Source organism: Girardinichthys multiradiatus, chromosome 8, assembly GCF_021462225.1.
Source record: "Girardinichthys multiradiatus isolate DD_20200921_A chromosome 8, DD_fGirMul_XY1, whole genome shotgun sequence".
NCBI classification, from domain to species: Eukaryota; Metazoa; Chordata; class Actinopteri; order Cyprinodontiformes; family Goodeidae; genus Girardinichthys; species Girardinichthys multiradiatus.
Genome location: NC_061801.1, coordinates 1,678,609 through 1,706,519, shown reverse-complemented (window position 1 = coordinate 1,706,519; position 27,911 = coordinate 1,678,609). Strand labels below are relative to the sequence as shown.

The 27,911-nt window shown below is 40.4% G+C and overlaps 1 protein-coding gene across 1 annotated transcript; it reads right to left on the bottom strand.

Moving 5' to 3' along the window:
• Window positions 1-23,748, bottom strand: gpat3 (glycerol-3-phosphate acyltransferase 3). The gene is made up of 13 exons (XM_047373591.1): window positions 23,636-23,748; window positions 22,087-22,265; window positions 21,857-21,923; window positions 19,126-19,414; window positions 18,698-18,772; window positions 18,182-18,271; window positions 15,767-15,860; window positions 15,583-15,698; window positions 11,127-11,182; window positions 10,964-11,049; window positions 10,699-10,827; window positions 2,974-3,053; window positions 1-548 (listed from the first exon to the last, which is right to left on the bottom strand). Exons 2-13 carry the CDS (start codon window positions 22,228-22,230, stop codon window positions 413-415), a joined length of 1,362 nt encoding a protein of 453 aa, XP_047229547.1. The 5' UTR covers window positions 22,231-22,265; window positions 23,636-23,748; the 3' UTR covers window positions 1-412.
• Window positions 23,749-27,911: the final 4,163 nt, after the last annotated feature.

The following is a 27,911-nucleotide window of genomic DNA, read 5'->3' as shown; positions in this document are numbered from 1 at the left end:
TCTGGATTCTTTCAGTGAACTTTCTTGATGTTATATGAAATATGATTTTTATTTTCTGTCCTATAACTAAAGCTCCATAAAAACAACATCCAACATTCACACACATAATGAACACCGTTGCTGTGGTGACACTGTCAATAACAGAAACGGCACATGTCCTCTGGTCCTGGGAGGAGCAAAACTAAAAGGCAATGTGATCACACACTGCTCCCTGCTGGTGGACGGGCGTTGCTACATGCACACACACACACACACACAGACACACACAAAGCGCTTAATGAAAATAAAAGACTTATTAAATATATAAACACATGAGGTGAAGCTCTCCGTGCAGGAACAGTCAGCTGGTGCTTCTGATGCTTCATCAGTTTCCAAGCAAAGACCTGATCACAAGTTCCTCACTGGAAGATGATTATTGATCATCTTTGCGTTGACTACGTGTTTCTGGGGGAGCAATGCCGTTTTGTCCCACTATGATCTTGCTGTATATCTTCTGTTGCTCCTCCTTCAATGAATCCTTCACTTTCCCTCTCTTCAGTTCTCCATCCCTGCAAGAAACAAAGATAGAATCACATCCTCATGTTCAGAACTAATGATGTGAAGAAGGTCATCCATCATTCGGGTAAAATGACTGCTATCACACTGTGGAGGTTTAGATCGCAGAAATACACTAACAGCCAAAATTTTAGGCAGCCCTTCTCATTCAATGGTTTGTCTTTATTTTTATTCCTATCTCTGGGAACTCCTTCAACACTGTTGGAAAACCAGTTAAGGTGACTACCTCATGAAGCTCACTGAGAGAATGTCAGGAGTGCAAAGCAGTAATCTAAGGGGTGCTGCTTTGAAGATTCTAAAATATGAAAGATGTTTTCATTTTTTTCACAATTGTATTGTTAGAAACATAATTCTATATATACATTGCTTGATAGTTTTAAAGTCTTCAGTTTTTACCTACAATGGAGAAAGAAAGAAAGTGAATGAAAAGCCATACAATGAGAAAGGTGTGTCCAAACTTTGAACTGGTATTGTACATCATATTTACAATGACAGAGAACTTCCCACATGTGTTGACTCTCCATGCTAGTCTCTGTGACCTTCTGACCTTCTGACCTTCGCCACACGTCTCATCAGCCAGAGTGTGCTTAATCCTCTCTCTTCCTTTGTGAGTCTATCTGTTCACATCACCTCCTTCAGGCTTCTTTTTCTCCTGTTTGCCATTCTTTTTATTCTCCTGAATTCTTACATTTTATTATTTAGATGCCTTTCTGTAATGCAGCTTCTAAGGTAGGAATACATATTTACACTCCAGAGTTGATATATGGTTTAAATCATTGGCTAAACTCAATTATTAAAAAACTACATTAATTAAATATAAATATAAATGCAATATAATTTTATTGTGATTTTTTTTTCTTTTAAATCTGCAACAACAAATAAACAATAAAGCTGTAATAAATTAATCATGCAATATTTTAATGGAACAAAGCTAATTATTGTAAGTCTGACAAAGGGTTTCAGACTCCGACATTGGCCTTAATAACAGACAGACTTTTGAGTAACATTTTTTCAATTTTGTTGGTGTGGAACATTTTTTTTGTCTTTTCCCAGCAACAAAAACGGGAACTTTCTTTGAGAACCCCTTGCTGTATTTAGCCGAGGTTAATGTATGTTTGGGACTAAGCCGCTGGATGTGTCCGGCTCTAAAATAAGAGCATAAGAACATGGCTATTAAAAAACATACATCTTTCACTGAAGGAATTAGGAATTTGTCATTGAAAATCTCATCCTAAAAAATGTGTGTCCATCTGCATGCTCTCCATTTGCTGGAGGGCCAAATGTGTGCACTTCTTCAACTGCGGTTGGGGGCCAGACAAATTATTCCATTATGGCCCCTTGGTCACACTTTGGAAACTCCTGATTAATTGGATATGATGGATTATCTAAAGAAGGCTTCTTTGGAGAGGTTAAGAGCAGTTACAGAGCTTTGATCAAATATCCCAGGAACCTTTTCACATTTTGTCACGTTGTAACCACACACTTCAGTGCATTTATTAGGGTTTTATGGGATGGACCTATAAAAGTAGTGCATGCCAGTGAAGTGGAAGGGAAATGATTCAGAAAGATGCACTATGCATTTGTATTCAGTCCCTCTGAGTCAATATTTGGCAGAACCACCTATTGGGGAAGGTCTCTATCAGCTTCACACATCTGCAGACAGAAATGTTTGGTCACTCTTCTTTTCAAAACAGATCAAGCTCAGTCAGATCGATGGAGACCAGTTGTAAACATTAATTCTCAAGTCTTGCCAGAGATTTTTATTTGGATTTAGGTCTGGACTTTGACTGGGCCATTCTAACATGTGATTATGGATTAGGCTTTCATTTCAATTATTCCACTGTAGCTCTGGAAGGTGAACCTCTGCCTGAGTCTCAGGTCTTTTGCAGCCTCAAACAAGTTTTGTTCTGGGAAGCCTTGTATTTAGCTTCATCAACGTTGACCATCTTCCCTGTCCCTGCTGAAGAACAGCAACCCCACAGCATGATGCTGCCACCACCATGTTTCCCTGTGAGGATGGAGAGCTCAAGGTGATTTTACTTTTTACCTGCAATAACTCTTTTAACCACTTCAGCTTGTACAAAAACATTGAAGTTTGAACTATTCAGGTGAGCTAACAGTTTACTAAACAAAGCCAAAACTATAGCTGACCATCTTACAACTTTAATCTCAAACCTTTCATAGGGGTACATGCCAATGCTTCCTTACAGTGAAGAACTGGACCCTTATTAATTTATTTCCATTTCAAGCATGCATTCTAAAACTGAAAATATGAAGCACAACCTGATGCAAATGTAATATGGAGTAAATACAACCATGTAATGCAAAAACGAAAGTGGTGGTAAAGTTTGAAAAAGTAACATTTCAGATTTGGAGATTTGGAATATACAGAGAAAGATGTAGTCTTAGAGTCCTCACCATGCCAGGTCCAACAGTCCTCCTTGATGAGCAATGGCAGATTTGACTCTGTTGGCAAACTGAGCTGCATCCTCTCCATCCTGATCACAGAACACACATAAAACACACAAAAGTAAGTTCGGACCAAACAGATGAAGCATGTAACCACAGCATAGAAACCAGCCAGGTCAGGATGGTGACCTTTATGCTTGAAGTTTTTGTGTACAGCAGATGTACTTTAAACTTACATCTACCAAACTCCCTTAGAGCAGCAGTGTAACAATTGCTCTCAGTTATTGTATCATTTCCCATTAAGTTGTTGCAAAACTCTGTTTTTTGGCTGAGTTTTTCAGAAATATGGCTTCCCTTCAAAACTTTTTTCCAGAAAGGAATGTTAGTTCTTCTTCTTCATAAAATGGACATCTGCCCTGGAAATTACTTATTAGAGCCAGTTTCTGCCTGCCCTAGAGCACCAGTGCAAGTTAGTTGGTGCAAAAATGAAAAGGTTTTTACTTCAATCAGGTGATGCCTTTTATGGAAAAACATTTCATTTATTTCTATAATACAAAAAGTACAACTAAAGAGATTTCATCCAAATTTTACATGTCATCTGAATAGTTTAACAACCAAGGAATGCAATTCCTACTTCGCTCTTTACATTCCACGCTGAGAACCAAACAAACCGAGGAATATTTGTGGTTGATAGAAAGATTTCTGCTCTGATTGAAAGAGGAATGAGGGTTTTGTGTAGTTTAAGGTTAATTGTTCATTCTCAGGCTCACTGTATTGTACATTCATGGCCAAAAGAAATTTAGTTCTTCACAAACATTACTATTGCTTTCTTTGGTGGCAATTCAAACAGATTCTGGGTTATCACAAAAAGTGATCAGCTGACATTCAGTTCATTCAAAAGCCTTTTGAAAATCTCAAGACAAGTGTCATTCTGATTGAACTAGAAGAACAAAACAGTTACTTTAAAGGCAAGAGCTGTCTTTTGTCAACTGCGGTTTCCTCTAAGGAAAGTGCTGTCATCGCTTTGCATTCAAAAGGCTTCACAGGCCACAGTGTTGCTGCTAGAAATATTGAACCCTAAAGAACCATTTATAGAAACATCCAGAACTTCAAGCAAAATATTTTAACTGTGGTGAAGAGGTCGCCAGTGAAGGTCTCACCGGAGAATGGCAGCAGGCAGGGGTGATTCCTTTGGACTTTTGCCTGGTGTCAAGAAAAGCAGCAAAGAATGCAAGAACATCAAGGAAAGACGGATATAATGAAGGAAGCAGGATTGACCTGAAATGGAATGAGGTAAAGGTGTTTCCTCTTCTTAAATCCCCTTCACATGGGTTGGGATAGCTGCAGATAGAACGGTCCAGAGAAGAAAAGATGAAAGGTGAAACTTCCCATGATTTCTGTGCCATGCTGACAGTGAAGCATCCTGACACCATTCATGTGAAGGTTTACTCTAGTAGTAAGCTCACTCACATTATACCCAAAACACTTCAATGAATAAAGACTGTATCTGATACATCCCCCAGGACTAACTGTGCAGCATGTGACCAGGTAAAAGGTTATAGGCCAGGAACGTCCCCAGATCCTTATCCTATTAACAACCTATTCATGGTTTTCATATATTTGGTGTATTCCTCAATAATCCCTTCAATATTCTGAAATGTTTAATAACGAACTTCATCATAAACCCTGAAAAACAGATCTAACAACGAAGCAGAGAGGTTTGAGAAAAATGTCTGTGGTTGTTTACAAGAAGACAAGACTGCCACCTTTAGATCAAAAGGAAAAATACACCAATATGTACTACTTTGGTTTACTTTAGTTCAAGAAAAAAAAATTATAATAGCATTACCATCCTAGCAGCTCTGACATTACATTATTCTGCAACTTCTCATTCATTGCATCCTTTATTTAAAACACACTTGCAGACAAAGGATTTTTAATGTCTGCAATGATTTTAAAAAGAGAACAAATTTGATTTAGCTGCATGTGATCGCTGACTGATTAATACTTTGTAATAGTTTAAAGTGCCAAACAGGGGCACTTTATTTTTGCTGAGTAAAAGGTTCAACTGCTCCGTTCATTCATCCATCCAGCCATTTTTCCAGAAAAACCCAGACATTCCCTTCCAGTGCCTCATGAAGGACCTCCAGGCCTGAAGGGAGTCCCTCTGGTGAGTTCTGTTTCTGGCCCCTGGTCTCCTTTTGTGGGAACATGCCAGGAACACTTCTAAATGGAGGTGTCCAGAAGGAATCCTATTTGAACCCTTTTCAAATGCACAGACAACCTTAACATACTTCTTTTGATGTGTTAGGAATAAACTTGCTTACTATTAGTTATAAAGCTTTACACATGAGCTTTTACACACACACCAGAATGATAAGGTATAAATGCAAATGTTTTCACTTTTCTTAGCAAAGGATAATAACCCTCAGTTACCTACAGTTTGACATAAAGTTTAGTGCATTGGGTTGGAACATACTGCAACAGCAGCGATAAGATTGCTGCAGCCACACTTAGATTCAGGGTTGGACACCTGCTATTACACACACTATCAGATAGACACCAAAATGGTGACACATAGTCTACTGATAAACACTGAGGTAGTGTACATCCCTGGCAGGGAGTACCAGACATAAAAACCATGTGTGCCCTTCTTTCGGGGCTGTTTTGTGACTTCAATCACCGAGCGGGTTAAGGACGGGAGCCATAAGCAGTGATCTCTGTACCCATTCCTCTGCCTTATTTAGAATAAAAGTATTGAGAGTACAGAACAGTTTGAGAGTCATTCCTTTTAAGAGAAAGAGATTGAAAGTAGAGGTGATGCTTCTGTGGAAAAGAATTTGTTGGAGATCCGAGGCGTCTGTTCACCAACAGGGTGCGGTATCTCGGATAAATGCAAAGGAGAGGTGGATCTACTCCATCCCTAGAAGATGGTGCTCTTCACCTTATCTTTAAGGCAGCACAGCACCATCCTATGGAATAACGTAATTTCAGCCATGATCCAAGATATTGTTGTTTTGAAATGGTTCATAAGATCCTTGGAGGATGAGGAGAGTCAGTTTTACAGAGCCTCCAGAACAAAAGCAATGGCCACATTTTCTGCATAAAGTCATGCTTGATGTGGGTTGGTTTGGACTCCCCCAGGGCTGCCTTTTGTCCCAGATCTTCTTTATGTTGTTCATGACACGGATCTGAAGGTCTGTGGGTGTCCCTGCAGCTCCCTGGTGCTGCTGGGTGGTTCCCCTAGGACTCTCCCCTGCTCTTCTCTGGGGGGTCGACTCCTCTGTTGCCCCCTGTTCGTCGGTTGTCCAGCTGGCCAGACAGCGGCTACAAAACGGCCTGCTGCGGATGCTCCTTCAGCGTTTGGGAAAAGGGCCAGGCGGTGCAAACCACCGGGGCTGTTCACGAGGGTGGATCAACAAAAGACAGAGCAGGCCAAGATGAAGGCCCCCCTTTCGTCTCTCCAGGCAAATTGTGGCTGCAGTGGGGCTTCCCTTGCTGAACAAGGTGGGGCCTCAATCTGCGAGGACGGTGCTATTTCGGTTGCAGCCTTTTCATGAGGGCATTCCGGAGTTGGGCTCCTGGGCCTCCGGTTCCTATTCTAATGCCTCTCAGGGAGGTGCAGGCGAGCCGTTGTCTGTGGATATTAGAACAGCTCTGTTCCGCTTACAGCTGGATGTTCCACCGGCCCAGTCTGCTCTGTCTAGCGCCTTTTTTAGGCTTGATGCCAAGACTATTTTTGTGGTTCCTTCCTCAACGGAAGACGTCCAGGAACTCCAAGCCCGTTGAACGGATACGAAAGCCTTTTGACTCTGATGCACTTGAGGCCCTGAAACGCACAGCCCAAACCTTCCGAACAGGGCAGCAGCTGGCGGGATTTCACAGACCTACCCACCAGTCCATTGATACTGTGGCGGATGGGAGTTTGTTGTGGGTTTTTTTCTGTCCTTCTGCTCCTTTTTTGGGGTCCACAAGCACGGCTCCTGGACCAAGACCGGGACTGGCTCGGGCCCAGGGGGACCATGGTGGAGCCCAAACTTCATGCCCGTTTCGGGCTGCACAAAATGGCCGGTGTATCCCCAGGCCTTCCAGGGGCTGGGTGGCCCCACTGTTGATGCATTAGGGTCTGAATGCTTACGTGAGGGTCTTGTCCTTTTACATGTCTTCACGGGTGACTGGTTCAGTTGACCTTACAGACACATATTTTCATGACCCCATTGCTCCAGATCCCTGGCGGTTTCTCCCCTTTGCATTTCAGGGGCAGCACTTCCCATTTGGTCTTTCCCTCTCTCCATGGGTGTTCACCCAGTGCAGGGCAGGGGCCTCTACCCCTTCTACAGGGTGAACGTGGCCACGCCTCATCTCCTACAGGGTGTCTTGGAGCAACCACCTTCTGTATCCTGCATTCTGCGGTCTCCGTGTGTTTGCAAGGAGTAAGAGGGACTGAGCTTCCGGTAACATGTGACTACATAGACTCATGTGGATCACCTCTTTGTTGGAATCTCCTCTTACCCCCTAACCCTAACCCTAGGTCACAGATGACTTTGTTTTTATTAATTCTCAACCTGCGCATGCACAAGAATGATCCTTCAGTGCTTGAAGCACCGCCTCTGGCGGTCATCTGGTATTCATAGAACCGTAGTTACAGTCAGAACTTTCGTTCACACTCAAATGTGTGTAAGGTGTATGAAAGGCATTTAGGCCCGAGCTGCCCTGCTACTCGGCCCCCTTGAACTTTTCAACCTCTTGCCACATTTCAGGCTTCAAACATAAAGATATAAAAATCAAATTTTTTGTGAAGAATCAACAACAAGTGGGACACAATCATGAAGTGGAATAAAATTTATTGGATGTGTCAAACCTTTTTAACAAATAAAAACTGAAAAGTGTGGCGTGTAATATTATTCAGCCCCTTTCCTTTCAGTGCAGCAAACTCACTCCAGAAGTTCAGTGAGGATCTCTGAATGATCCAATGTTGTCCCAAATGACTGATGATGATAAATAGAATCTACCTGTGTGTAATCAAGTCTCCGTATAAATGGACCTGCTCTGTGATAGTCTCAGGGTTCTGTTCAAAGCGCAGAGAGCATCATGAAGACCAAGGAACACACCAGGCAGGTCCGAGATACTGTTGTGGAGAAGTTTAAAGCCGGATTTGGATAGAAAAAGATTTCCCAAGCTTTAAACATCCCAAGGAGCACTGTGCAAGCAATCATATTGAAATGGAAGGAGTATCAGACCACTGCAAATCTACCAAGACCCGGCCGTCCTTCTAAACTTTCATCTCGAATAAGGAGAAGACTGATCAGAGATGCAGTCAAGAGGCCCATGATCACTCTGGATGAACTGCAGAGATCTACAGCTGAGGTGGGAGAGTCTGTCCATAGGACAACAATCAGTTGTACACTGCACAAATCTGGCCTTTATGGAAGAGTGGCAAGAAGAAAGCCATTTCTCAAAGATATCCATAAAAAGTCTCATTTAAAGTTTGCCACAAGCCACCTGGGAGACACACCAAACATGTGGAAGAAGGTGCTCTGGTCAGATGAAACCAAAATTAAACTGTTTGACTACAATGCAAAACGATATGTTTGGAGTAAAAGCAACACAGCTCATCACCCTGAACACACCATCCCCACTGTCAAACATGGTGGTGGCAGCATCATGGTTTGGGCCTGCTTTTTGTCAGCAGGGACAGGGAAGATGGTCAAAATTGATGGGAAGATGGATGGGGCCAAATACAGGACCATTCTGGAAGAAAACCTGTTGGAGTCTGCAAGAGACCTGAGACTGGGACGGAGATTTATCTTCCAACAAGACAATGATCCAAAACATAAAGCCAAATCTACAATGGAATGGTTCACAAATAAACGTATCCAGATGTTGGAATGGCCAAGTCAAAGTCCAGACCTGAATCCAATCGAGAATCTATGGAAAGAGCTGAAGACTACTGTTCACGAACGCTCTCCATCCAACCTCACTGAGCTCCAGCTGTTTTGCAAGGAAGAATGGGCAAGAATTTCAGTCTCTTTATGTGAAAACTGATAGAGACATACGCCAAGCGACTTGCAGCTATAATTGTAGCAAAGGGTGGCGCTACAAAGTATTAACGCAAGGGGGCCAAATAATATTGCAGGCCACACTTTTCAGTTTTTTATTTGATAAACAAGTTTGACACATCCAATAAATTTCATTCCACTTCATGATTGTGTCCCACTTGTTGTTGATTCTTCACAAAAAAGTAGAATTTTATATCTTTATGTTTGAAGCCTGAAATGTGGCAAGAGGTTGAAAAGTTCAAGGGGGCCGAATACTTTCACAAGGTACTGTATTGTTTCAGTAGGTGGCCAAAACTTCAACCTAACCTGAGCATGGCTAAAGCAGTGCTAGACCACAGATTTTCACAAATAAATTGTACTTCATGTTTCCTTGGATACTGTTTACCTTTTCATTTCAGTCAATAACCTGGAATGGGAGCTTATCATTTTTGTAGTTTAATCCAGCTTAAAGATGAACAAAGTGGATTTCTTACTGGAGGATTGGTTTGAAACCTTCATCTTGGAGGAGAAACAAATCAAGTGCCTTGGTGATCACCAACCCTGAGACAGAGGAATCACTCAAACAGGAAGTAAAGCAAATAACAAAGTTAACGTTTATTGATTCACTAAGAAGGAGCAGCCCAGCACCACAGACTCATCCTGCTGCTCTAATGTTTAATTACAACTCGGAGAGCAGCAAGTTATTAAGTTACTCAGTGGTTATTATAAAAGCTTGAATGAGCTGTTCAGGTTTAGCATTATTACTTATTATTGATGTCTGTAATTCCTGTGTAAAATCAGGAATGCAGATCTGTAAGTATTGTATTATGTAGAAGTCAGTAATGTTACCAGGAGTGGTTAAATATGGACGATTATTTGCTACTATTAGAAAAGGTTTCTTTCTTTCTTAACCAGTTTATATGAAATGCTTCTATAACGAAGTAATTAGAGTGCCTGGTTGACACAGAAAGGCAAATAGAATACAATAGGTGCAGCTGTCTGTGAACTGTCTGTTCGAGCTTTTCAGAAAACAATGTAAGGATCAGTATCAGCAAAGTGGCTGTGGATGCTGTGTCTATTTGAAGGTGACCTGGTCTCTAAGTGAGAAAACCTTGTTGGAAATGGGGTTGGTGTCATGATTAACCTGTGTCAGGTGTTTTCAGTTCCATTTCTTGTCTCTGTTTTTTTTTTTTTCTCTTATAGTTTGTAATCTCCTAATGCTGCCATTTTGTACTTATTCATTCTTGAACATTTAGATTTCTCTGTTTGATTCTTTCCAGTTTTTCTGTTCAGCTCCAGTGTTCTCTCTCCTCCTTCATTGGTTTCAGCTGCTACTCATTCCCTCCTGATTGCTCTCACCTGCTTGTCATGCCATCTTCACATTCTCTCCCAGTATTAAAACTCTTAGCTGACACTCCTCTTTGTTGGAATCTCCTCTTACTAATGTTTCATGCTCCATTCCCTCTGTTGTTTTTACAAAATTGTCTCAAATTAAACACCAGCTACCTGTCACCTCCTGCTGGTGTCTTAAATGTATTACAGCATTTTTGATTGGAACCCTACAGACTGTAAATACATGAAAAAAAAACTGAAGAAACTATTTAGTCGTGCAGCTTGGGCCTTTGACTTAGTTTGTGGTTGTCTCAAAGCCCATCTGATCTATTTGAAAGCTGACCGATATCAAGCTGGTCTGTACCTGTATGGTCATAGGAGGGAGATACCACACATTGACGACTATGGCCCAGCTGGTCATCATGCGTAGTAGGTAGCTAACCATGTTGTATTTGCTGCTGTTCCAGAAAGCATCCCCAAGTCGAGGGTCGTACTGGAACAGAGACAAAACAAGAAACTTCTGAAAGCCTGGTCTGGTTTACTTAAACATGTTGGTGTTAGAGCTCTAACCTGAAGATCTGAACCAGATAAGAAATTATGGACTCAAAATGACCACTGATTATTTTTACCTTAATTGCAACTGGATAAATTGTTCCTTCAATTTCAAAGCTTCCCTTTTTGAACATCATGACCGAGGTGTTGTTGACACATGTTCCTGTTTGAAACAAAGACAGAAGTTACCAATGCATAATTATTTTCAGGCTCCCGCAAAATGTGAGCGAAGACACAGACCTTCAGGAAATATGAGGATGGGAAGTTTGGTCTTTGCAGCAATGTGATCTCTCAGCCTGCAGAGAGAGGAACATAAAACCACAAGTCACCCTCACAACAATAAAACAATCCCTTTAACTTGCTTTCAGTTTGTTTAATAGCAAACAGATCTCCTCAGCTTTGGTTCACACAGGACTCTTCAACCTCTGATTTCATTAGTGTGACCAAGAATGTGTGAGATTGGTTAAAGAGAAGACTCAGAATGAGTAATCAAGTGTGATGGCCTGAGGATCTGGGAATCTGGGCTGTCATATTACAACACTAACAGCTGGACAAGACACAGTTCCTGCGGTCAGCGTTGTCTTGAAATGAGCACTTGATCTTAAGCCTGGTTCACACGACAAAATGTAACATTTTGGTTGATTTTTATGAACCTGAGAGACCCCACACGATGCTAAAACAAATCGTAGATACAACAGGTTTGGTCATATAGTGTGTGGCAGCCATCCACACGGCAAGCACAACACACCACACACAAACAGATTTCACTCATGAACATTCAGATGTCAGACAGGAAACCTTGCAAACTGCCTCAAGATCAAATGTGAGTTCAGAGTAATTCCTCTCCGTGTTTCAATCAGCTCACTTTCAACAGCTCGTTTGTCTTTGGGGAACACCCCACACAGTAAGCTATCAGGCCAAGACAATCCACCATGTTGAATATCCCAGATTTGAGGTCGGAGCGGTCCCGACGTCTTTCCAAGCAGACTAGATCACTCTTAACACACCACACACAGCAAGAATACCTCATAAGATCTTAAGAGCCATCACGATGATCAGGAGATGTGGGAAGGGGAAGATAAGGGCAAACATCGTCATAAAATTCTGTGAACCAAGCATAATAAATTGTGAACATTGTTTCCTTAGAAGTAATACTAATTCACATCTTTTCAGTCTGGATTCATATCCAGCGACTATGAAGTCATCTCTGTTCAACGCTCAGCACCCAGTCTTCAGTTGTCAAGGTACATAGCCCCAGGCAGACATTCTGCATTGCATTCTTTTGCTTTTTTTATGCAAGGCAATTAACTCTTCTTTGATCATGTTGAACAGCTCTCTTGACTTGACTTCACTTGACTCTTACCATATTTCAGTATGACACACCCATGAGTTTAAGTACGCCTTCATTAGTCAATATACTGTAAGTCTGATTTTGACGTCTAGACTCTGATTTAATCACTCTATAGTCAGGATGCTCAACTTTTCATGGAGTGAAAAGCATATATGTATACCCCCTAAACAGGTGCATATCAGGAAGTGAGGACTGGGTTTTGACCTCATAGCATAAGGGGCATGCTGGAGTGTTGGAGGGCCCGAGGAAAACCAAGCAAAAGCTGGCAGGGGCAGTAAATGCAGAAAGCAGCAAGATTTTTGCAGCTTAAAAAGAACACACAAATTGTCAGGGTATGCTTAATATATTCTGTAAAGTTGAGAAAGATCATGTCTGAAATAGCTAGTAGGTGTTGCCTCAATTCTAGCATGCAATGAAATGTTCCCATCTGCAGTCCAAGTATTTCAATCTGTTCTGTCTGGAGAACATCTAATGCTACTCAGGGGGTTGAATCATTTTTAGACTGCAGTAGTCAACAAAAGAAGTATTTAGCAATAAATTTGGATAAAATCCTTGGAACACCCTTGTACCGCAAGCAACTGAACAATTTTTGTTCTTGCCAATAAACCTAATTTGCGGGATAGGTTGATAGTGTAAGCACAACACCCAATAAATAAATACTGTATTAAATACATTTTAAAATACATTATTTCATTATTTTAGACATCAGTGTTTTTTTGGATGTAAACCTTCACATTTTCCTCTAGAAAACAGAACTTTTTTACACATTTTGATCGTGATTCTTTCATGATTCTACCCAGTTAAGTGTCTTCTCTTATGTTTTCTTGTAAATAAACTCGCGTGATTGTTTTGTTCTTGTACTGTTGGATTTGACAGCTGCTTTTGACACCATAGATCATTAGATGCTCGTTTCCAGGGTGGATCAGTGGATAGGCGTTGTTAGGAACAACCTTTTATTAATATGACTCATAGCTGTTTTTCCCATTTATACCATAGTGATATAAAGTATAAGTTCTAATGTTTCTCTTTTGTTAGAATAGGATAAGAAGCTCATCGACACATATTACAAGGATAAATGGCCCAAGGGTTGTCATGAATGACCTGATGATGGGTCACTGGGTTTAATAGTGGAGCAGCTGATATAACTGGTTTGATTAGAAAGCTACAGCACACTTAGATTAAGGATGGACACCTGCTACTACATAATCTAACAGATAGACACCACAATGGTGACACATAGTCTACTGATAATCACTGAGGGAGGGAACATCCATTGCATTGGAGAACCAGATATAAAACTACATGTGACCTTCCATCGAGGCTCTTCGTCATCCTTACTCAGACAGCGACGGTCCAAGACGGGAGCCTCAGCGCTGATCTCTGTAATCATTCCTCTGCCTAATTTAGATTAAAGGAGCTGAAAGTTAGAAACTGTCTGAGAGTCATTCCTTTAAGAGTCAGTGTTAGATAAAGTGTGTGATCACTTCTGGGGACCAAGGACCGGAGGAGCTCCAAGGCGCCTGGCCACCAACAGGGTGCGGTAGCTCGGACAGCTTCACTGACTGAGCTCTCAACTGGTTTAAGTCATACCTCTCAGACAGAAGATGTCAACATTGACACTTTTTCCTCCACATCTGCTGCCCTCGCCTGTGGGGTACCACAAGATCCTATTTTTGGACGTCTCTTGTTCTCTCAATACCTGCTCCCACCAGACTCAATCCTTAAGGAAAAACAATATTCCTTTTCATCTCTATGCGGACGACTGTCACAATTGTTGCACATTAAAGTGCATGGTGACCTGCTCTCCAGCCTCTCCTCAACTGTCTTAGTGGTATCCAAATTTAGATGGGCACAGTGTTATTTTCCATTTCAATGTGAGCAAGACAGAAGCCATGCTGTTCAGACAGAACAACACTAAGTAGGACCTCTGAGCAGTGGCGCAAAAAGTGGGTATACACTATATGCCATAGGGGAGCTGCACTAGAGGGGGCGCCAAAGCTATGGTGGGGAAATTATTTTTAGTCTGCATTTTCTGTAGTTAACAGCTGTTTGTGCATGTGTAAATGATATGATCAATAACAGAGGTCACTGAAAAATGTGCCCCTCTCCTCCTTCACTACCCCTCCTGCCAATCAACCCCTGACCCACTGCTTTTATGTGGTTTGACTGCAGTATTTTTCATGTAATTTAGCTGTCAGGATGAAAGAAGAAAAGAAGAGAGAGAACGTATCGGGACAGGGGAAAGGGACAGGTTGGTCTGATATAAGGTGGAAGTATAGGAACCAGGTGATTCATTTTTAAAGATTGTTGATGTTGAAAAAGTGCATTAGCAAGATGTGTAAATTATTTAAAGCTATTAAACAATGCTTTTTTGACCATATGACTTAGCAGAGAAGAACACAGGGAAGGGGTGAAGTATTCTTTCCATGCTTCTGAAGGTTGCATCAGCAGAGAGATCCTTTAATAAGCTGAAGCTTATAAAAACATACCTTGGTTTGAGTATAAGCAATGAACGTTTGACCCAGTAGCTGTGATCTCTATTGAAAACAGCATGGCACAGTCTATTTCATTTGATGCCATTCTTGTCAAATGGGTGAGTGCAAAAGGCACACATATGGCAATTTAGTTTTACATACCTATACAGAGTACAAGCTGTTGTTCAGATCTCATAACTTCATATTTCCACAACAGAGAACGTGTTTAGCACTGGGTGCTGCTGCTGTTACATGTTATTGAAATTTTTTTTGATTGAGTTGATCACCTGCTATAATAATTTCATGTAACATAAAATAAAAGTCTTTAATAGTAGACTTGTATATTCTAAGTTCACGAACATGTATGATTTCTACATAAAAACATAAAAAAATGAAAAGTCTGACTTCGGGGGTGGAGTGTGGGTTGGGGTGCCTGTAATATGTTTGCATTCCCCTGAGAAAGCAGGTAGTTGGTCACCTACCTCTGAGATCAACCTTTCCTCTCAGACAGTATGAAAATGCTTGATTACAAATGTGTTAAAATATATGCTTGTTTAAAACTGGATAGCTATGTTAACTCCTCATTACTGATTAAATTCTGCTGATTGGCAAAAATCAAGCCAGTTATACTGAGAGAAACCTAGAAACAGTGATCCATGTTTTTATAACTTTCAGGCTTGACGTGCTCATGTTCGGGATTAGTCAGGCTTTCCTCGCTTGCCTGGAGATGCAACCAGGCACCAGGTGGAGAGCATATTACTCCAGGTTTAGTTTAGCTTCACTGGCCTCCAGTTAGGTTTCATGAACTGATTTTAAAATCTTCTAACTTGCTGTGGACTTTTGTGGACTGTCATGTGAATCTCATCCTCACCTGCTGGTCACAGTGTGCCGGTCTTTCATCTCTGACCTCTCGAACCAGACATGGGGGCAGGACCTGACCATGGATCTCTGAAGGACCCCCATCAGACCTCCGTGAATCTGCCCCACCTGTTGACAAGGTCTGATTAGAAAGGGTGTGATAGACCCACTCATATTCACCTAGAAATGAGACTTACCATGGCGTAACAACCATCATTGGCCAGAATCACCACATCGATAGGGGTGGTGTGATTTGCAACACATATGCCTCCTTTCTTAGGTCTGTTCTCTCTGCAGAAACATCAGCAAGGAGGTGAACATGCATCTCCCAACATTTATTCAAACAGCAGAATTCAAATAACCTAACTTTGACTGCAACAGTCAGACAATTTTTATTTCTTTGAACAGTTTCTCCTTTTTGACAGATTTTTTTGTCCAGTCCTGTTAGTTAAAAACATTGTATATGTTGGTCTGCACTGTGTCTTAAAACATGAGAAAACTAGACAAATAAGTATGAGTCTTTATTTGTCTAAATTTTTTATCGTCTAGTTGAACCATCACCTTAATGTGGTGGAGGGGTTTGAGTGCTTGAATGGTCCTAGAGGCCATTAAAGACCCTACCAGGGGGCAAATGTCCCTGGTAGGGTCTCCCATGGAAAACAGGCTCTGGGTGATGGGTCAGACAAAGAGCGGTTCAGGCATCATCATGAGAACCATTACAATGAGGCAGGTGACGTTGCCCGGTACGGCGGAGCCAGGGTCCCACCCTGAAGTAAGGCCTGGGGTTGGGAGTCGTTGGCGAGCGCCTGATGGGCAATGGGCGGGTTACTCTTCACCGGACCCGGCCGGGCAAAGCCCGAATGAAAGACGTAAAGTCATCCCCCAGTGGGCCCACCACCTGCAGGGGGAACCATGAGAGACCGGTGCAAAAAGGATGGGGCAGCAGACGAAGGTGGAGATGTTCAAGCATAAGGGCATTCATCAGTGCACCTGGCACCAGGACATCCTAGGCAGGAGGTCAATGATCAACTTGCAGTCATGTCTTTGGACCTTCGGCCGCATGTCTTAGACTTGGGCAAAGAGAAGGGCTGAGCTGTCCACCAGTCACCACCTGGTGGTGAGTTGGATTCATGGAAGGAGTCCTCAATCCTGCTATCACTCCTTCCCTTGTGGAAGCAGAGACTGGGGACTTGGTCAGACTCGTTTATCACGCAGCCTTAAGTCATCGAGGTGGTCAAAAAGCTCCACGGTGGCAAGGCTCCAGGGGTGTTGAGATCCGCCCAAGTTTTCCCAAGTGGTCCACAAGTGTTTTGTGGACCTGGAGAAGGCATTTGACCATGTCCCTGGTGGTGCCCTGTGGGAGCGCTCCAGGATTATGGAGTCAGGGGCCCTTTATTATGGGTCATCCAGTTTCTGTACAAGTGGAACAGGAGCTTGGTTCGCATTGGACTCCAGCAGTGGTACCCTTTGTCACCGGTCCTGTTCATAATTTTCATGGACAGGTTTTCTAGGCAGAGCCAAGGGCCAGAGGGGGTCTGGTTTGGGGACCAGTGGATTTCGTCTCCTCTATTTGCAGATGACGTGGCTCCCTCTAGACCTACAGCATACGCTGGGGCGGTTCGCAGCCGAGTGTGAAGCAGCTGGGATGAGGTTCAGCTCCTCCAAATCCAAGGCCATGGTTCTCAACAGGAAAAGGGTGGCCTGCTCTATTTGGTTTGAAGGCTAGCTCCTGCCTCAAGTGGAGGACTTCAAATATCTCAGGGTCTTGTTCATGAATGAGGGGAGAATGGAGCAGGAGTTCAACAGAGTGATCATGCAGTCGACACAGTAATGAGGACACCGTGCCGGTCCATTGTGGAGAAGAGAGAGCTGAGCCGAAAAGCGAAGCTCTTGAGTTACCAGTCAGTCTGCATTCCTACCCTCACCTATGGCCATGAACGTTGGTTCATTACCAAAAGAACTAGAGTCCGGATACAAGCGGCTGAAATGAGTTTCCTCTGCAGGGTGGCTGGGCACTCCCTTAGAGATAGGGTGAGGAGCACGGCCATTCAGGAGGAGATCAGAGAAGAGCCGCTGCTCCTCCACATCGAAAGGAGTCAGTTGAGGTGGCTCGGGCATCTATACCGGATGCCTCCTGGAGGCCTTCCTCGGGAGGTGTTCCAGGCACGTCCCACCGGGAGGAGGCCCAGGGGACGGCCCAGGACACGCTGGAGGGACAATGTCTCTTGGCTTCCCTGGAAATGCCTTGGGCTCCACCCGGAGGAGCTGGAGGAGAGGGAAGTCTGGGCGTCTCTACTAAGTCTGCTGCCACTGTGACCCAGTCCCGGAAAAAGCGGAAGACGATAAGGTATGAGTACGAGTACTATCGTCTAGTTTTCTTTGGTCTGACTGAAGCAAAATTTATATGTTTTTAATTATTAGGATTTTATTAAACCAATCATTTGATTTAAAAAAAATAAAAGAAGAAAATAAACAGGTTATTTCATCTTGAAACTCTAGTTTAGACTTAGTTCTCTGAACTATAAATGTTTTGAACAAATACCTTTAAATGTAAAAGTCAAATGAAGAGCACAGTAAAGTTGGGTAATGAATGGATCTCTAAGCTAACTAACTTGTTGTGGTAGTGGATGGTAGCAGATAGTCCTCTGGCACAGATCCTGTAGCAGGTTAGGTGGACCAGCTCACTCAGCCAGTTCTTTACACTGATAAAACACATAATAAGAAAAAGGAAGGCTTCAGGATCCATTTTTAAAACAGGACAATGTTATTTAAAGCACTTTGCAAAAGTATTCAATCCTTGATTTTTTTTTTTCTTCAAATTTATCATATTCCAGCCACAAACCGCACAATGAATCGAATCTGACTGAGCATGAGCTCTTTTGCAAAGACGATGTAAACAGTAATCTCTGAAGACCTGCAGCTGAAAGGTGGTTCTACAAAGTATTGACTCAGTGGGACTGAATTCAAATGCATGGCTCATCATTCAGAATTTTATTTTAAAAACCCCTTTTACTTCACGATTTTATGCTACTTTGCGGTGGTCAATTGCATAAAATCCAAATAAAATACACTGAAGTACTTAAAAATTTTACAAGGCACTGAATTTATGTTTATTTTCTGTATTTTACCTGCCCTCAGGAAGAAATCCAACCACGGTTGTTCCGATCACAAGCCATGAGAGGCCAATAATGGCAAGAGCAATCCTGCAGAAAAACACAGTCTTCTTATAGAGTTGTGTTTGTGTGAATTTCTTCTCTAGGTTTCTTCTTTTTTCTGATTAATAAATAAAAACCAACAGGTCTGTCAGAGGAACTCTAGCATTGCTTGTTTGTTTCAGATAATCTAATCGGTCATTAAACTTCATACAAAATAATAAAACTAAACATAAAACCCATTTATTTTATACAGTTTAAATTTCTGTTATCACTCAGTCTTTGTATTTGATCACTCTCACCCAACAGTGGCCTTTAGGAGGGCAGGAGAAGCTGTAATCCCAGTAACTTCTAGTCACAAGGCCTCTCCCAGCCTCTGAGGGGCTGATCTGTATCTGACTGACCTGAAGGGGAAGAGGATGCAGTATCGCACAAAGACTCCAAGGCCCCAAATGATGGTGAGACGAAGGCTGATGTAGTAGAAGTTCTGGTTGGTGCGGGTCAGGAGGTTCCACGAGGCCAACTCCTCTGAGGAAAATCGCTGCGTCACCTGGTCATCCACAATGCTCTCGAGACCCTTCTTGCAGAAATACATTGCATCACTCAAACAGAACTCCCCTGCTGCTGTGGGCTGAGGGCGGCAGAGCTGCCCCATTTGCTCCTGCATTGAGCCACTTGCTCGCTCTATGATCCCTGCAAGACAATCACCAAAAACCAGAGGTAGTTCTAAAGTAAAGCTGAAGTTAATCTTACAACAGGAACATATGAGGTAGGATTGGAGCTGTCTGTCACAAGGCCATATGTACTGACAATGCATCAAATTATACCCACAATGGGGATATTTTGCACCTGAATTGACATTTGGTTATTTACAGTAGGTACGGAGTCTCAACACCCCTCTAAGACCTCATAGTCCAGTATTTTACCAGTCCATGCGACAATTAGAAAAAATAAGATACAATAGAAAGGGATGTCCTGGTCATCTTTTACTGAGCTTCTGAAAAATATAGATATGCCATAAAGTTGTACAAGCTTTTCTAAGAATTCTTTGTAGTCAAGCCTAACTTAGCAGTTAACCCACACACACATGCTATTTGGAGATACTCCCTGACCCTTTTTTTCTTCTTCTCCCCTAATTTCTTACTTCATATAAAAGAACATTGTTATGAACATGGATAATACATGTTTGAATAGATCCAAAACCCCTTTTATGTGGATGTTTTGCTTTACAAATCTTATCGCTATTCTAAATGAGTCTTTTAGTTGTCAGTCACCTGTGAATTTCAGTTCTCTTTTAAGAAAATTTGAGTAAGGGTTTCTTTTTTGTCGTATTTTGTTTGTTCCCTGGATACTCTGTTCTGTCTATATCTTTTGTCTGTATGTTCAATTAAAAAGACAAAAAACAAGTTCTCAAGAAAATATAAGACTGTGAGAAGAAATTTCTCACTAAAATTGATATTTATTTTATTCGTCCTTTAGTGGAGAAATTTGTCCGCTGCATTTAACCCATCCCGTTTTTTTAGGAGCAGTGGGCTGCACAAACCAGTAAGTCGTAGAAACTAAAATAAATGGGAAGCTTTATTGCCACTGAACAGAAAGTAGAATAACATTTCGGTTGGATGGCATTTTTTTATACCAGGCTCAGTATTTTTATTGTTAAAACTGAACACTACAACAACACGAGGCCTCTCAAGCCAACTCCAAAAGTTGGTTTTCCCACATTTCAGAACAAAAGTACAAAGGTTAGCAGAACCTTTACCCATTGCAATGACCTAAAACTTAGAGATATAGGTACTGACAACTCACTGAATAATATTAAAGATTACAACTATCTTGGTTTACTGGACTAACTTAAGATATTGTCCCTAATATGTCACACTTAGTTTTCACAACTGAAAATTGTTTTTCATCCCAAAAAAGGAGGTTAGGTTTTAAATTTTACATATTTCACATTACAATACTCAGAAGCAGTGTTTCAGTATGTTTTGGTGTGTGTGTGTGTGTGTCCACGTGTGTGTGTCCACGTGTGTGTGTGTCCCTTTAAGCTGAATTTGATCCCAGCCTTCTGTTTGGCTAACGTTACACAATCTGCTGTTGCATCATCATCCTGAGACAAGCCATGGGTTTTCTCACACTGAGCGACACCACCAGATGGTGCAGCTGACCAATTGGCAGTCCCGATCCTCACACACAGCATCACATGTTCTCCGTGTGCTGCAGCAACAAATCCATCACACAGCAGAACACAGTGTACCGATGGCCAAACAGGAAACTGCCAAAGATCGCCTCATGTTTGATCAACAGCAGCATGCCATAACTTCTCCACATGTTGCAACCAGAGTTTGAAAATTCCACTTTATTAAAAGAAACTTTAACACAGAGCAGAGCTCAGTGTGCATCATAAGCCAGGCTTATAAACCATCAGCACAGTAAAGCATGTGACACCCTGGAAACATGTCACTATTGATTGTCTAGTTTCATGAAGTTTATTTAGCATGTTGTCAAACACTTATTTTGAAAATTTGAAAATCTTAAAGACCTTTTTCCACTTTTTATGTTATTTATTTCATTTTTAGAAGGTAAAGGTTTTTCTTCTAGGTTATAGCTTATGGAGGTGCAGTTTATAACAGCATCAGCTTTAATATGTTACTGAAATGTTTTTTTTATAATCTCTTAAAATATATTTATTTCATTATTATTATCATCTCTGTCTTTTTGTAACTGTCTTCATGTCCGTACTCATATATTATTTTATAGATATTGTATTTTTATTTGTTCTGCCTATTTCCCAGTTTTCTTTTTGAAAACATTTTTCGTCACTAAAGTGAGGTGACTCAGGTTATTCGGATCTTCCATCCGACCATTATGTATACCATTTTCCCACAGTCAGCAGGTGACAGGTGGGTTACAGGGCAGTCCATCCCAGCAGTAATAACAGAGACAAACCAGCAGATGCTCACACATTTGGAGTCACAAATTAACCAAACATGGATGTTTTTGGACTGAGGGAGGGGACAAATTCTGAATGCTTATATAGAAACCCCTCATGCATCTATCAGCCTAGTGTAGCTGTAGCTTTACAATAGCCTGAATATCTAGGTTCTTCTGGTGTTGGTGTTTTTTGTGCAGACCAACCTGTATGCAGAGGGACAGGTAAGCTGGACTGCTCCTGCCGTCCCCTCTGGATCCGTACTGTAGCCCACTGCAACACATTAACACATTTTCAGATGACTTTGAACAACAAATTACTGGACATTTATCAGATGCCCTACACACACACACACACACACATACACAGTAACTTTCCCTTAAGAGGAAACTGTTGCCTAAGATAGAACTGAGAACAATGAGAACAAAGATATTACCTCGAATATTTTGACCAGAATCTGGATGTAGACTCCAGTGACCCCCAAAGAAAGACCGAACATGGCAGGAAACATGATGAAGAACACTACCACAAACACCCACAGCTGGAAAATGGCCACAGCCACACACCAAAGGTCCTCCATCGCTGTGGCTGCCAGGTCACCTCATCATCTGCAAACTGTTAACCATCTTTCTCAGTGAAACATGCTCACTGCTGTTTGATGTGCTGTGATACATTGTGCACTAAATATCCATCTTCTCCTCCAGTAACTGTCCAAACTAAAGTTTTTTTCAGCACCTCCCAATATCACTCACTGACAAAAACTGTTGAAACCCAAGTTCAGCATCAAGAAGGAACGCCCTGATTTAGACGAATGGAGCAGACGAGTGATGGTTCCGTTTGCAAGGAGCTGGGACATCTAGAATGGGCATCAGAGGGCTTAAGTGGATGGATCACGAGAGGAGTGTTTTAACAATCGGTTGCTTTAAAAATGTAGTGAATGGAACCAAGATCATGACCCGAACAATGCTGTAAAATATATAGGAAGTTAGAGTCTGTTTGTCTGCTATTTTATATGAACTGTCTGACGCTTCAATTACTGCCTGATAAAACGATCACTCCACTCATTTATGCCCTGTGGTGGTTGTTCTAGATGTTTCAGCTACCTGCAAACCTTACCGTTATCATACTCACTGCTGGTCTGCATCTGGACCAAAGTACATCCTAACTGGTTCATTCCTTCTCAGTGCTTAACTTAAAGCGAGTGTAAAAATACCTTAAACTGTGAAGTGATACACGCAAAACTGCTGCTGTTAGTCCTGATGAACAGCCACTGAGAATTCATCACTCACCTGGAGGTTACACTCTAATCGTAACACCATTCATTTTATAAACATTATCATTGGTTCCGTTATTATTATTATGTTAATTTGCTTCTACATACAAGTAAAACAGCAGGAGCAGAAAGCTCTGCTATAGTCTACCAGCTTTCAGTTAACTCGTTTATCATAAGATCTGATGCACGGGGTGATTTACAGAAAAATCCACTGGATTATTTTGCTATGTAAAACAACATTGTTTCAATGGATCTGATCAGATGATCTGTTTAACAAGCTACTGTGATCTGATATCTAACCTGCCGCTGTGATGAAAGCTGTTCACAGGTTAACCAGGTGATCGTTTCTAACCAGAGGGATTTCTAGCAGACCCAGGATGATAGCTCAACACATCAAGTCCGATCGTTTCTTGACATTTAGAAACTTTTCACAATTCAATGGCGTAAGTTGCATTAACTACAAAATATTAACCAATAAAGCAAAGTCATAATATCCCATAGGAAGAATAGTCAGTGACATATTAAGCGAGTTAGGTCAATAAAAGTCTGACAGCGCAATAACTTTAACAGATGACCAACAGTAAATCAGCGTTAAGTGGAAAGGACTTCCTGCGATACCGTCACTTGGAGTTAGCGCACCTTGTTTATAAGAACCGAACCGAACATGGTTAACACTGACAGAACCGAGATGTGTGGAAGGAGCAGAACAGACCTGACAGCGGTGAGATCGTCTCAGCGTCCAGATGCTCTTAGCGGAACCTCTGGATGTGTTGGTCCACGGAGAGAAGCCCGTCTGACGGCTGCCTGAGGCCACGCCCCCCGCTGCCGTCATCAAAACTGCAGCTCATCAGGATCTGGACGAAAATCAAAATCCAAAAAAATAAGAAAAGAAGTATTAGGATAATACAAAAATAAATATGTTTTCCGCATAAAAATCACTGGAAGTAGTTGATCCAAAGTAGGCTACATTTAAATAAAGGGACGCTAAGAATTTCAAATATCAGTCGGAATTTCAATGAAGGAAAAGAAAAAAAATGACAAAAGTAACAACCGCAGGTTATAGTAATACAGATAGTTTTACTTTTTCGCAGCAGCGTTTGATAATAAAATCTTTGTAACAGATGTGAGCTTTGTTCACAAATCTTGTACTATTTAAAACATCAAATTCTATTGAAAGGGACAATAAAACTATTAGATAATGTTTGTGGTTTTATTTACTTACAATACTTCTTGTACCCTGAAATATCATCTTCAGATTTCATTGTTGATAATAAATGTGCATTACTCCACAACTTTTAGCATAAGGAACCTTTCCAAAACAAAGCAGATGCAGTTTATCATCATCATGTAATGTAAGCAACATTTGGAGAAGCTCACACAGCTCACAGTGCCAACCTCCACCTATCAGTGGATCACCTGCTTCCTGACTGACCAAAAGCAGCAGGGCAGACTGGAGAGCATCTTTTCCCACACAAGAACCATCAGCATCGGCGACCCCCAGGGTTGTGTTCTCACCCCACTCCTCTCTGTACATATGACTGAACCTCAGTGGACCCATCTGCGAAACCCCTAAAGTTTATAGATGACATCGCTGTTATTGGTCTGATCCAGGACATTGATGAGTCTGCATATAGACAGGAGGTGAGTTGCCTACTCCACTGGTGCACTCAGAACCACCTGGAGGTTAACCAGCTCAAGGCTGTGGAGATGACAATAGACTTCGAGAGAACTCCCCACACACTTCCTCCCCTCTCTATCCTGAGCAACACTGTGTTGAATGTGGACACTGCCATCATTCAGTTTGTCCTGTGCTCATCCATCACTGTGTGTTTGGGCTCATCTACAAAACAGGACAGGTCCAACTGCAATGAACAATCAGGTCTGGAGAGAGAATCATCAGGGTTGACCTTCCCTCTATCCAGGATTTATACAGGTCTAGAGTCAGGAAAAGGGCAGCTAACATCTCTGCAGATCCCACACATCCTGGACACAAATTGTTTAGACTTTTACCTCCAGGTCGGCGCTACAGAGAGTCGCATAAACTTGGTCTATCATAATGGTTTGATCTTTAAAGAAAAAATGAAACATTTCCAGGAAAAAATATTAGACGATTTTAGGGGATACAACTAAAGATTATGGGTTTGGATGGACAATAAAAACAAAAGCAAACACAAACACCATAAACAATAATGTTGTTTCACCATAGGTTTTTCCTCCAGCTCAAGTTGATTTCTCTCTGTGAAAGAAACAAATGAAATTTATCAAAATTTAATTGATAATCCTAAAGACAAATGTTTAAAACTACCTAAAGATAAGATACATGGCTTAAAAAATGATGTAGCAACAATGGTTTACATCCCATTCCGATAGTAAAGTTAGTTAATAGGATTACTAATAAACTTTCTATTTACACAGTGGAAATAATAACAATTGTTTTAGCACTTTAGTGAGTTGAGGAAATAAGGTTTGAGAGAGTAGGAAGTTTTGATAACCTGAAATACAATCTATCTATATATATATATATATATATATATATATATATATATATATATATATATATGTATGTATGTATACTTGGAAAATAGTAGAGCACAAGGTAAAAGAGAGTGGAAATGATTGGAGCAGACAAAACAACAAAACAAGTTGTTTTTTTTTTCTTTTGTTTAAACATACTTGTTTAATAGAATACAAAATGTTTTATTTGTGCTACATATCCGGTACGCTAGGTGGCAGCAAGCATCCATGGAATAGTATTGTGGTCCACAGTTAAGCATAAAGAAGAAGAAGACAAAGAGGGCGCTTTGCAAAAAATATACAGAAAGAAAGATCAAGGGATGAAGGTCAAATTAGGATTCCAGATTATCAACAAAGAAAAGTAGAATCAGAGGAAAATGTTACAATGTCTGTGGAAAAACTGATATTATTCATAGCTTATGTCATTAACTGCACTGAACAGGCTAAACACAAAACAGAAAAGATTAAAATAATAGTCAGAGGAGCAGAAAAGTTCTTAGGGTTTAAAGAAGGATCTTGGGAAAACATTAATAAAAAGTTGGAAACAGATGGGAGGCAAGGAGGAACCCAGCTGATAGAAACATATGATAATATTACAGTGGAATGAAAGAAGATTAATCGCTAATGGACAGGAATTTAAAGGGTATATAGATGGAATTGAAGAAAAACCAGAAATTATATGTATACAGGAGACATGGATAAAACCAAACCTAGATTTTGTGTTTAAAGGGTATAATAGTATCAGAAGGGATAGACTAGAAGGAAGTGGAGGAGGATGTGGAATATTTATAAAAGAAGGGATACAATATCAGATATTAGGAAAAGGTAAAGAGTTAGAATATATAGTAGTTGAAATTTACAATAAAAAAGAAAAATGTAAGATAATAAATTTTTATAATCCATATAAAATATTATCATTTGAGTTGATGGATGAATTAATGGGATACTTAGAAGGAAAAGTAATCTGGTGTGGAGATTTTAATGCTAACAGCACATTATGGGGAAAATGTAATGATAAAAATGGACAAGTTATTGAAGAAATAACGGAAATAAAAAATTTGGTATGTATAAATGATGGAAGAGGAACAAGAATTAATGTAAAAACAGGTACAGAGTCTGTGATTGATTTAACAATAGTATCAAATTCTAGCTAATAACTGTGAGTGGGACATTGACAAAGATACAACAGTAGGCAGTGATCATTACCCCATTAAAATCATAACAGGAATATTAATAAATAATAGGAATACAGGATTATATAAAAGATGGAACTTTAATAAGGCTGATTGGGAAAAATTTAAATATTTAAGTCAAAAGAAATTGGAAGAAATAGATGAGTCAATTGATATAAATAGTTTAAATATAAATATCTGTAAAAAAAACTCTTACAGGCTGCAGAAGAATCAATAAAAAAAGGAGGAAGAAAGAACGATAAAAAATTGTGCGATGGTGGACAAAAGATTGTAGTGAAGTAATAAAATTAAGAAATAAAGCATTTAAAATGTTAAAAAGTAACTCAATTTATCAGAATCTAATTGAGTACAAAAGAAAGCAGGCAAAGGTAAGAAAGATCATTAAACATACAAAAAGAGAATATTGGAGAAACTTTTGTAATACCGTAGGGAGAGAAACAAAAATTTACCAAATTTGGAAAACAATTAAAAGAATGAAGGGTATTAGAAAAGAATATGGATATCCTATATTAAAAATAGATAATACAACTATAAAGGAAGATAAAGAAAAAGCAGAAATATTAGCTAAAACATTTAGTAAAATTCATAGTTCAAATAATATTAGTGAAGAGGGAAAGAAAGGTAGGGAAATCACAAAGATGAAATATAAAGAATTAATGCAAAATAATGTAGATACAAATAAATTAATAAATGAACCATTTACACAAGGAGAATTGAACTTTGTTACCAGGAAAACAAAAAATGCATCACCTGAAAAAGATCAAATGTACTATACGATGATAGAACATCTTAATGATAAAATATTATAATTATATAATAAAGTCTCGGAGGAGGGAGAGCTGCCACAGAGCTGGAAGGAAGCAATAATTATTCCAATAGTTAAACTAGGAAAAGATAACACAAAACCAGAAAATTATAGACCGATCGCATTAACATCAAATATTTGTAAAATAATGGAAAAAATGATTAATAATAGATTAACATATTATTTAAATATTAATGGATATATATCTAGAAATCAAAATGGGTTTAGAAAAGGGAGAAGCACAAATGACTCTGCATTATGTTTAGAATATGAAATTAGGAGAGCAGAAATAAACAAAGAAAATGTAGTAGCTGTATTTTTTGATATAGAAAAAGCATATGACATGATGTGGGTTGAAGGATTATTAATTAAATTAAATTAAATGGGTATTACTGGAAAAATGTTTAACTGGATTAAAGATTTTTTATCAAATAGAAAAATACAAGTAAGAATTGGTCAAGAATTGTCAGGTAAAT